Here is a 12,280-nt window from a genome sequence, read left to right as displayed (position 1 = left end):
ACAAAACACTATAACGAAATAAAAAAAATATTATTTATAACACATAATTTATTTATTTAAAACTATATTTAAGAATTTAACAAATTCTTAGATCGCATATGATCTTAAAAATCCTACAATAAACACTTATAAAAGAAAAATCAGAATAAAATGTTAACAAAAACATAAATAAAACATTAGAAGATTTAACTGAAACAATTATTAGAAATAATAAACTAAGAAAAACAGGTTTAAACTTAAAGAAACATAAGAATGCAACTTTTTTTTTCAAACGGTTAAACTGCATTAAACGGCTCGAGAAACTTTTTCAATACATTTTAATTCGCAAGAGTTTTCTTTATTATGTAAAATTACAAAACCATCTTTTACCAAAGCTGAAAAATAATAACTTTTATTATTTCAACACCCAACTAGAGTTGCATTTTAAACTTAGAGGATTTAAAAAAACAATCTAGAAAGGCGTGTAGCATCTAAAAATAAATAAACATGTTAGTTAAATAGAAATAGTTTCAGAAAACTGTATGCAACATGGGGATGACACTTAATAATAATTTAATGAAACAAATTGGAATGCGATTTTAAAAATGATTAAAAGTATCAAACGCAAAAGGGAACTTTGTAAACTGATGACAGTACATTCAGATTATTAATACAAATTCGTGGGAAAAGATGTTTACAGAGAAAACATATTTCCTTAAAAATAAAAACCATCGTGAAAATGAGTGATTCTAAGTAGTAAATGTTTCAACACCCACCCTCTTTGCCGTATTTATCTCAGTCTGATTCATTACTATTCTAAAAAAATCCAAAAATTCATACTTGTTTTTTTTTAAGACGAATAATAGCCGTGCAATTGTATTTGGACAATTGATTGACAATGGATAATTAAATAAATGATGGAGATTTAATTAATAACTTAGAACCCATAACATTTTCCATCGCTATAAAAGTACTATTTTGTATTAGCAAAGGGTGTTGCTGAAGCGAGTTAGCTGATACTGTTGCTTATCCTCAAATATATATGCCATTTGAACCACTAAACTTACTTTGTCCAGATTATTTGTTGAGGTTTAGGTGCTGTCTATCCTCTCGTTTTTTCTTCCCTTCAGAAAGCATGCCTTACGATGGTTTGCATTCTTTTGTCACTTATATTTATCATAATGATATTTATCCTTTGTAGACAAAATGTATAAATTTCAACAATGAATATATCTATTATACCAGTAAGCAAAATGAATAAATTCAAAGTTAATTTATATTTTATATATTGCCATAGATTAATACCTCATGATTGTGTTGATATGATGTAAATCAATAGCCCAGGCTCGGGACTGAGCTAATCTACCCTCTGCAGAATAACTATATTTGCTAAAATCAATTTATTCAAATAGTATATCATAAACTTCTGAATGAATGAAAACGGCTGAATAATACACATGAGATGAAGAAAATCTAAAATAAATATGTAGACCTGAAACTTAATAACTAATATATATGATAATCTACTACAACACAATGTTTATGTGTATAATAAGACATTTATTACTATGTAATAAAAACTGTCATCCCATAACAGTAAAAACTTTGAATTTATAACTGGTTAGTTCACTATTACTCTTTTTCAAATAACTAATGATAATTTATTAAAAACTGGTCTTGAAATATGATACCAATTAAATCAGTTTCATTTTGTATGCGCGGGTTTATATTGTGTAGGTACATGCACTTACTTAAGTAAGTCACAAAAATGCAGGTGTGTAGTATTTGTAATGGTATATGTATGCATGGGTTTTGTAATCTTACCTAACAAAGTAGCAAAAATACGAGCCATGGTTAACCTTATGGGTTTTTTACCCATATCGTTGCAGATATCCATGATATCAATGTCATTTTCTCTTTTAGATATTACCTCCAAAATATCATTCCTCCTACAACGCAAACAAAATTAATCAATTCATAAAACGCTTATATAAAAATGCAATGTAAAAAACACAAAAAAATTACCAATTAGTATGGAAACTTTGTTGGATGGTTTTTTGAACCGGCCTAAAGAAATGAAGTCACTATTATTTATGTATTTTCGAGAATAACTGTATGATGGATTACCTAGATGATATTTCCAGAGTATCTGACTCTCCACCCATAACAGGATCGATTATTTCCTCTATAACCGGTCTTTCAAGTGGAACTTCTTTATCCTCGACTCTAAACGAAACGAAGGAATACACTACCAAAAATAATAATGTAAAAAATTGTCTTACATTTTTTGCCTTTTACTTGGAATTTCTGAATTCTCGCTCTCTGCAGCTGGTGGTAATATTTCAGTAAAAGTCTCCCTAGATGGAGAAATACCGGAATTATCAATTTGTTGTGACACACATGTGAAATGAATTATGGAATACATGTGATAAAATTATATATCTACACAATTAAAAAGAACATACCTGGGTCGTTTTCTTGGCGTTAAAAATGATTCAGAAATCATTTCAGCGTGGATATCTACGGTTTGAATCAAGGGGGTGACAACACTGGGAGTTCCCGATGATTCTGATTCAACATTAAGGGATTTGCCAGATACTCTAAAAATACAAAGCAATTTATTTATTTAATGAATGTTAACTAACTCGTCTCCCTATAATGTGTTCACTTCCTTTAAACATATCTCTCTCTCGATTTACCTTATGGAATCAACATCTTTAGCTCCTCTAGCAACGTCGATAGTAGGCGATGAGATGTACCAATCTGACCAAAATATTTTAAAAGGCTTAAAAGTAGAAACTTTAGGCAATACAATGTCGAATTGAATCCCTTTCATGGTTTCCTAAGTAAAAATTAATGTCAGATAATTATAAGATTTACAGAACACGCATTTAATTTTTAAGTACATACTTGCTCCTTATTTAGGGGTACAAACTTTCGTGGCGTTTTATCAAATAGCTTTAAAATCGGTTGAAGTGATTTTATCGGCACCTTAAAAATATGTATAAATAAGAACCATATATTTATTTAAATGTCTACCGTAGTTTATGGTTGTAGGTACAGATCAATTGACGAATTAAGTGATAACCTGGATTATATTGCCTTTACCGATTAAGATTTATCACGACTTCACAAATACCCAAAAGAAAAAGTTGTAATGCCAAATTGTATTATTGTGTGGTCAATTCACGTCACTTTTGCAAGAGATAACAATACTATTAGACCGTTTCTACAGAATGTTCATAGTAGTATCTGCTATGTGATACTTAACGGCTTGTTCAAGTTGTATTGTAGGCTCACCAATATTGCTTTTGAAAAAGTACAGACCATTGCATTGTTACGTAGTGAATTTCGTCTGAGCTTGCTTTGTTTCATATATGGCAATTATGCTTGTTAAAGTAGCCTTCTAAAAATATAACTCTTTAACATTCCGAAGCCCAGTAAACGAAAAAACGGTATTGTATATGGCCACCAATTTTAAGCTTCTTGGTGGCTTGTATGATGTACGAGTCCCGACGTAAAACCTGCCAGTTAAGTTTGCTACCTAGTTCATGTCTCGAATTCTTCTCCGCACATTCACGCAACGACCTTATCGGTCCATCTACTATTTTTTTTGAAGTTCAAGTATTGGCAAATTGTAATTTGCAAACAGAACGTTTTGAATTGGTCACCAACATTGGAGAGTTATTTTTGACAACCGCATCTACCATAAAATCTGCACGATGCACTAATTTTAATAAAAAAAATTTAGCGTTTAGGAGTGCTATTTATTGTATAACTTGCTATGTTGATTTGAAATTAGTATCTGGTATAGGATAGGATATCATTTTTGACTTCGCAGGAATTACTTTTAATTATGCAGTTTTTTTTCGATATTAATATTATTACCGCGCTTGACATTGATATACTATAAATTGTTAAAGCAGCATAAACAGAACAGTATTACTCTAACAAGTCCTAAAAACGGATTCCCTTCAATTGATTTTTTCGAAACAGCTTGCAATAAACAATCGACAATATACTGAAAATTAGAACAGTTTACTGTTGTTAAGTTTACAGCCGCCGCAATCATTGATATATATTATAACAAATTGATATAAATACCCTCTCTCCATTAGGTTTTTTAGAACGATCTTTGGTAGATTTCTTCTCGATCGACACTGAGGGTACTATTTGCTCCTCTGCTGGTACTATTTGCTCCTCTGCGGGTACTATTTCCTCCTAAATATATCAATATAAACATAAAAAAGTGTATATTTTTAACGTATTATCTTACCATATCCATTACAACAGGTACTGGTATTTCCTGCTCTTTTTCTTTGAGTATCTCAAGTTGCTTTTCCTGAATTTCCTCAGGTAGAGTATCCAAAACTTTTTCTTGTTCTATCGGTATATCCTTTTCAATCATAGGAGCTGGGACTTCAGATATGCTATAAAAGTATATTACAGTTTGTTATATATTTAAGTTTTCCAAATAATTTTAAAACATGTCATGCAAACCTTGATTGTTGCTGAAGAGGTGGTATTTCCATAAACCCAAAATCATCATCAATTTGGAGTTCCTAAACAAAAATAAAAACACCTCACTTAACAGTATACAAAAATTAAGAAAAAAATGTTCCACACTCTTTGAAATTGAACATCTACCACATGTTTGAAAAGTACCTCTGCTCTGGGTATTTCCTCCCTTAATGTTATTTCATCAAGACGAGCAGGTTGAACATCATTAATTTCTTTCAAGTGTATTGGCTCCAAAGGATCCAAATTAAATTCTGAAACTTCTGGTTGGACTCGAGAGGCCGTTACTGATATCCTACCAAAAACGTATTTATTAAATTTTTGGAAAGCATAAATACAAAATGGGACTTAAAATCTACTGAAGGTCTTACATTCGTAGAGACTCTGGAGTTTCGGAAAGATTTTCTTTCTTTCTAGGTTTCTTAATTTTGGGTTTCGGTAATGGACTATCTTCGAAAGTTAACTGAGAATGTAGCAAGGCATGCATCCTCATACTGATCATACAATCTATATCAGCTACAACAAAAAGTTAGTAAATAATTCAATTAAAAATAGAAAGTATTTTATTAAAATTTTAACATACTGCAAATGAAAATTTCACAAACTTATTAATATACAGTATTATTCCTAATAGAACTGTCCAAACTCCTTAAAAGTTAAAATAAAAACAAAAGGAATATATTTTGAATAACTCTCCAATATAATTCACTTCAAAAAGTAACCTTTTAATTTCTAATTTAATGCTTTAAATTATAATGTACCTTGAAGAAACATGACTTGTTTTCTATAAATTAAGCATACTCCATGAATTAGAATTGTGGACAATCTTAGCGAAAACCTTTTAGATGGATTCAGCGAATTATTGGTAATAAATTCCGAAATACAATTGCTGCAATATAAAAGTCATAAAAATTTTAAAAAAAGATAATTATGGAAGTTCAGTTACCATAGCGTTACAACGTCGCACCCCTTGATACTTCGAGGGGATAATTTGGAAATGCCAACAGTAGCTGCTCTCCAAGGCAAACTAAGTCTCATTTTATGCTGCGGTTGCAGCAAAGTGATGTTGAAGAACATAGTACCTACATTGTTACATATTTTATTAAACCAGCAGATTACAATTTAAAACTACATTATAACTAATGTCTCTGCTGATTATTATTATTGAAACAAATGATACTGCTTTTTTAATATGCTGAAATTCATGTAATAATAAAAATAATTTAAAATTTTTTTAAAACATAGTGTATTCCAATGTTAACGATTACGGATTTACAAGAATTTCATTTATTCAAAACATCTATACATTCAATATTTGAATGACTAAAATATGGATTCGATAAATAAAAGTAATTTAAATATAGTACGTTACTATGAAATTGTGTAAGCGCGTATATAAATATATTTCTATTTAAAATAGTTAAAAACTAAAACAAATAATTACCTTATTAGATATTGCTTATCGGAACGACTATAATGTTACAAATCAGAGCTCTCCTTCAACAATTAATGATCACCATAGAGTATATTATATATTACTTATATATATATTTATGATAATCACACCTGAATATTTAAAGTTCGCGTACATTCAAGCGGGAATCTGTACTGTCAAATTTTTGTCATCAATTGTTTTAGTTCTCCTATAGAGCTAATAAAGATACAAGAATCGAAAAAAACAACTTGCAGATATTCCACTAAAGCATATTAAATATATGTATGTTAAATTATGAAATTTTGTTGTATTCACTGAAAATGGTGTGTTTTAATTTTTTTAACTGTATAATTTCGAATATTTTATAATATATATTATTTATATTGGCGGCCATGATAATGCAGAAAATGTATTTATTTTATAAATATAAGTATGTCCCGAATCATAACCTTTTAGCTAATTTTCCACTAATTTTCAACTTATTAGCTTATTAATACATGTTTTATATTTACCAGTGCCTATTAACAGTTATGTTAAAAATGTGTTATTGTAGTTTTGTATATAAATATATTTACAAGAAATATGTGGACTAATATATAATATATACACACAAATCTTAACAAATTTTTGTCGTAATATGAACGATTATTTCTATGCTATATATATTGAGATATATACAGTTTAAGTGAAATAAAACAAAAGTTCGATACAACATTTTAACTAATGTTTTCAGTATTTGGCAACATTGTTATTGACACATTGATGTTTCTTGTCACACATTTATAGAAGACATGTCACTCGTTGAAATCGAATAATCTTGTAGTAGTATTTTTGTATTTTAAAGGATTCTTTTCGTTGAATTCATCAAAATGGACACTCCATTATCTAAAGAAGACATTAATGCTGTTTTTCACAGATTGAAAACAATATCAGGGAATAAGGTAAGCAACTATTACCTTTTTACCCATTACTTTTAATGACGTGTCTTAAGTTTTAACTATTTTATTTTTGCCTTTAATTTTTACTATGATATTGTTTTTTAAATAATCTCTCTCTTAATACACAATTTGTATTGCTCTTTTATCTATTTCAGTAACATTTAATTTAAATGTTTACATGGGCTATAAGCTTTCATATATTGTATCTTAGAAGAAATATTTAATTACAGATTTTTTCTTATATTTAATACAATATTAGTTATCAATTTGTTGAAATTGAATTTAATAATATCCGTACCTCTGTGACCTTGCTATGTAGTATAACCTATAGTATAACATATTGCATTGAAATATATTTGTCAATAAGTTATATTGTTTTTAGGCCTGCTTTGATTGTGGAGCTAAAAATCCTACATGGTCTAGTGTTACCTATGGAGTATTTCTTTGTTTAGATTGTTCTGCCACTCATCGAGCACTAGGTGTTCATCTTAGTTTTGTACGTTCTATACAGTTAGATACAAACTGGACTAGGGTTCAAATACGTCAAATGCAATTAGGAGGAAATGACAATGCTGTAAGTCAGAAATATTATCAGTATAATTATTATAAGAACAATATTAAGGGAAAAATACTAGTGAATAACTAGTTGTAATGTGTGCCATATGCTTTTTAAATTAAAAAAAAATATTTGCTATAAATTATTTTGTATATATAGATGCAATTTTTTTCACAACATAACTGCAATACAACTGATGCTCAAAAGAAATATAACTCAAGGGCTGCCCAACTTTATAGAGAAAAATTACATCAAGCTGCCTTGAATTCTTTGAAAACCAATACAGAGGTAATGAAATTGTTGAATCAATTTTATGTAAATGGGTGTGTTATAAAGTTAAATTTTGTTTTAGCTTCATGTCCACAGTGACAAAGAGTTAAAAGTTGAAGAAAAAGTCACACCAGATTTCTTTTCTCAAGATGAGTTTTTGTCAAAAAGTGAAGAGCAAGAAAAGGTGAAAATTGTGTTTAATAATAAGAATTTGGAACTTATTGTGTTCTTATGATTTTTTTTTCATATGCAGAGTAATCCAAATGCACAATTAAAAACTGACACAAATACAACAGAACCAAGAAAATCTACAATTGGTGCTAGAAAAGTTGTTAAAAAGTCAATGGTAAGTAAACATTTAAACAGTTTTAATAATGATAACTGATTATAAGATTGATCCAACTGTAAAAATTGTATTATTATATAAAAACAATTAAACTGGTATTTTTCAGCTTGGAGCTAAGCGTGGAGCTGGTTTAGGAGCTACCAAAGTTAAGACCGATTTTGCAGCTTTGGAACGGGCGGCTGAACAAGCTGCCGAAGAAAACAGACGTGGTATCGAGGATGCTGAAAGAGCAGCACAGAGGGCCTCTGAGGATGCAGAAAGGGCTGAGGCAGCTTTAAGATTAGCATACAGGTATATTATCAACTTGTCTTTAAGAATAAAACTTTAAAATATAAAATTTATCTAATTTATTTTAATTCCAATAATTTTAATTTTAATTTTTTTTATTATAATAATTTAATATTTGTTTATGGTGCAGAGAAAGAGAAGAAGCTAGCAAAGGTGCTACTACAGAAAAAGCTGCCCAATTTGAACGATTAGGGATGGGAATTACAAAAACTTCTAGAGGACCTGTATCTCATTCTGCTTTAGGTGATATGCAAGTAATTGAACAAGTAAGTGTTTTTCTAAACAGTAATAATTGTTTTGTCATACCTGTCAAAAATATTCATATGTATAAACAAAAAAACTTATTTTGCTTAAAAGCTATTTTAAATGAAATTAACTCCAATAGTAAAGTAGACATTTCACCGACAACGGTTTTGTCAGATCTGATGACCATATTCTGGCTCTCAGATGCCGATCCAACGCTATTTTGAACATTTTTACTAAATAGTTCTGATCAAGAAATGTTTGTAGTTCTTGGATAATTCTCTTTACATTTGAATTGTGAGGATATGTCTTATCAATTTCTATATCTAGATTGAATGAATTTGTAAGAATTGATAATCTGCATCCAGTAGTAGTAAAATGCTCCTAGTAAGTGATAAGTCTTGTTATTTTCAATATTGTCAAAAAGCTTTTATTATATATTAGCTTGGAAGTGGACATAAAACTATTCTGTACAACATGTGTTACACCAAAAGACGTCATTTGAAGACAATTATTACATTTTTGAATATTGGTCAGGAAGTGATTCGAATCATTTCCCATCCCGGAATCTAATGAGCCTAATGGATATGGTGGTGGTATTAATTTTGGAAGTTTTACTTTTATATCTGCACAGTATAGTCCAGTAGATTCACCGATGTATTTTAATGTCTTGCAATATTTCCAAACGGCTGGTTTTCTCTAACTGTAACTGATTTGTTGGGACCATAATTTATTTCGGGATGATAGGGTATATCATACTTATAGGAGCACTAAGTCTTCAGAACCGTTCAATTTCATTGTTGTGCTCGTTGTTGTCTTCTGTTTCTGTATCTCGCTGATGAACAATGCGGTTAGCACGTCAGGTAGCTTGTCAACGACAGCCTAATGCAGAAAGTAAGGAGAATACTATTCGTTGACATTGCTAATAATAAAACTAAAGAAAGTTCTAGTGAACTAAATATGCAATTGAATAATAACAAATGTGAAATACATTTACAAAGTATGCTTTACTATAATCACAACTTATTTAAACTATATTTTTCTGAAACATTTACTCGACCGTAACTAGCATAGTATTCGAAATTGACATTAACGTTCACAGAATATGCTATCTCCCGACCCGAGGGCGCGCAAAAGGGGTTTATTTGCTGCAATGGAAATAAAAAAAATAGAATTATAATGTATTACTTATATTACAAGGGAAAAAAAAGATTAAATTGTAATAAAATATATTATTTAGATACTAGTTAACATTTGTATAAAACATTTTCAAAATACATAGAAAATTAATACCTAATCTAACAACTTATTTTCTGATTATATATTGTTACCTTAAAAATTATAAAAGATAAAATTCAAATTAAAAATGCAATATTTAAATTTACTGGGTATAGTAAATACATGTCACAATTTTGATTAGAACCTCCTGAAACCTCCTTTTCTTATTTTCCATATTATATGTAGCCATGCAATATTTTCCACTACCCTTTTCAATCCTATTTATTTTTCATTAACTGGAACAAACAACACTTAATTATTATTTCTCTTATTACATTATGTTATTCATTTATAATTATTATTCATATACATTCTTTTGTCAAGAAATCTAAATTAAAGCCTGGAGATAGTTTCTCAAAAGAATTAAAATAGGTTCCTAGTACCACTAAATAACATTTGCATAATATAACATAACAGCAGATTTATAAAAAATATATATAATAATTCTTGCTCTCAATATTACCTGGATATGTGGTAGTATTTAGTCTTTTTGTTGTTATACTGTCTCATTCTTATCAGCACGAAGTTGAAGGTACAGATTCGTCTGTTTCAAAAATATTTACCCAGAAACATGTTATAATTTTCAGTTTTCAAACCCCAATTTACTTCCTTTGAAAAAATAATGATAAAAAATTGATATTTATACTTCTAATTCCTTTTGAATATTGTCATGTGGACAGAGTAACTGCTGATTCAAATATTTAACCTATTGTGAGATCTGAAGAACTAACAAATATAACCTGTCGCAAAAATATAAAATTTCAAAAAGAAATATGTGAGTGTTACTCCTGTTATATATGGTACGCGGTTACGGTAATACGGTTACGCGTGTGCCCATTAAAGTTCCCTTTCTATATTTCTGTTTTGTGTTAATATATATTTGCCAACTAACAACAATGTTGATCCTTTGTAACAGCAATAACGATACTTTATATGCGAAAACAAAATTGTTGTTTTTATTATTCTCTGGACATTATTCCATATTTTCTCACAATCTGGACTGACCTTCCCTGGACCGTACAAATAGAGAGAAAAAAATTTTTCCATAGATATTTCAAAACTAATCGTCCCGTCGGTCTCGAGTTTTAAGGAGACTAACGAACAGCAATTCACTTATATCTAAAAATGAATGCCTATCGAAAATATTAATATAAAGCAAGACACTAATAAAGTATGTTTTTTATGGTGAAATATAATTTTCTAATATTTTATTCTTTCTCTCAGGAAAAACCATCAGTGCCTTCCAAAACCATTGATACATTAGGAAGATTGAATTTAAGTGACGGTCCAGATTACTTTGATGACTACATCAATGGTACAGGCGTGTATGCCAGTACAAATAATAAAGATAGTTGGGTTGTTGTTGACGACCCTCCGGAACTCGAACGGCGCCCAACGGTTGAAAGTATCAGTAGTAAGCCTCGGAGCCAAAACCCAATCAAGTCTAACTCTTCAATCGAACATTCTACCGACGAAGCCCAGAGGAAATTTGGCAATGCGAAAGCAATTTCTTCTGCTCAATTCTTTGGCGGCAATGAAGCTGATGCTGAGTCAAAGGCTACTCTTAACAGATTTCAAGTAAAAAATCTGATACATTCGTAAAACAACGTTAGTTACATATTTTGTTTAATGTCTACAGGGTTCAAACAGTATATCGTCCGCTGAATTTTTTGGTCGTAACGAAGAAACCAATCGGGGAGCTCATCTCCCAGCTTATGATTTGGAGGATGTAAAAGAGAGCGTCCGCCAGGGTGTGACTCGAGTTGCAGGAAAAATAGGTTCCCTTGCCAATGGTTTGATGTCGTCTATACAGGTATGTATATAAAACGAACATCCTTTTATAAACATGATAACTCATATTTATTTTACTCTTTTTAGGATAGATACGGGTACTAGCAACACAAATTACTTTATTAAAAGTTGAATGGTTCATCTGTAGATACTGTAACACGATTCAGCAAATCAGAACAAATAAATCATCGAATATTATTCATATATTACTACCAAAACTGCAAAATACAGAAGTTTCCTAAATCAGAAAGACATTTTACGATCGAAGGTAAATAATACATTTCGTTGTTACATCAGATTTACCAAAGATGCGAAGAGAACATAGGTTGCCGTCTAACAAATTCTATTTTGTCGCCGAGAGAAATATTAAGAAATTTTTAAATGACTTGTACTGCGTCATATGGGAATGTCTTATTTTTCTATCTTTCTAGCAAATGTAGTTATACTTATATTATTATACATACATGTTTAGGATTAAATGTGCAAATTCAACGCGGTGAATGATGGTATATAGAATTTAGTTGATAATTGTAATATGTATCTAACACAAATTTTAATATACATTGTATATAGCTTTAATAGTTGTTTTACTTTAAAAGTATTTCAAAGTAATAATAAGAATTGTAGGTGTGAGAAGG

At 29.9% G+C, this 12,280-nt stretch overlaps 2 protein-coding genes across 7 annotated transcripts; one reads left to right on the top strand and one right to left on the bottom strand.

The window, feature by feature from the left end:
* Positions 1-140: 140 nt before the first annotated feature.
* Positions 141-6,575, bottom strand: LOC143190488 (uncharacterized). 6 transcript variants are annotated; one of them, XR_013004256.1, is made up of 17 exons: positions 5,942-6,079; positions 5,444-5,579; positions 5,259-5,386; positions 4,869-5,013; positions 4,645-4,792; positions 4,480-4,541; positions 4,256-4,409; positions 4,084-4,200; positions 2,890-2,970; positions 2,679-2,821; positions 2,445-2,579; positions 2,262-2,336; positions 2,107-2,205; positions 2,005-2,046; positions 1,804-1,928; positions 1,285-1,452; positions 1,075-1,212 (listed from the first exon to the last, which is right to left on the bottom strand). XR_013004256.1 is itself a non-coding variant. In XM_076394794.1 (16 exons), exons 2-16 carry the CDS (start codon positions 5,572-5,574, stop codon positions 286-288), a joined length of 1,674 nt encoding a protein of 557 aa, XP_076250909.1. In that variant the 5' UTR covers positions 5,575-5,579; positions 5,942-6,079; the 3' UTR covers positions 141-285. The 6 variants fall into 6 exon arrangements, 4 of the variants coding, with proteins under 4 accessions (XP_076250909.1, XP_076250908.1, XP_076250907.1 ...); XR_013004257.1 differs by having other exon boundaries at positions 1,285-1,368; XM_076394794.1 differs by lacking the exons at positions 1,075-1,212; positions 1,285-1,452 and adding an exon at positions 141-374.
* Positions 5,381-12,221, top strand: ArfGAP3 (ADP-ribosylation factor GTPase activating protein 3). The gene is made up of 10 exons (XM_076394796.1): positions 5,381-6,873; positions 7,253-7,444; positions 7,586-7,714; positions 7,779-7,880; positions 7,950-8,042; positions 8,149-8,333; positions 8,461-8,596; positions 11,076-11,429; positions 11,491-11,664; positions 11,730-12,221. The coding sequence occupies exons 1-10, from the start codon at positions 6,802-6,804 to the stop codon at positions 11,745-11,747; spliced, it is 1,455 nt and encodes a 484-aa protein (XP_076250911.1). The 5' UTR covers positions 5,381-6,801; the 3' UTR covers positions 11,748-12,221.
* Positions 12,222-12,280: the final 59 nt, after the last annotated feature.

Source organism: Rhynchophorus ferrugineus, unplaced genomic scaffold, assembly GCF_030347505.1.
Source record: "Rhynchophorus ferrugineus isolate W39M unplaced genomic scaffold, kcgeb_rfMv2 rfM2, whole genome shotgun sequence".
Classification (NCBI taxonomy): Eukaryota; Metazoa; Arthropoda; class Insecta; order Coleoptera; family Curculionidae; genus Rhynchophorus; species Rhynchophorus ferrugineus.
This window is presented reverse-complemented; position numbering and strand designations above follow the sequence as displayed.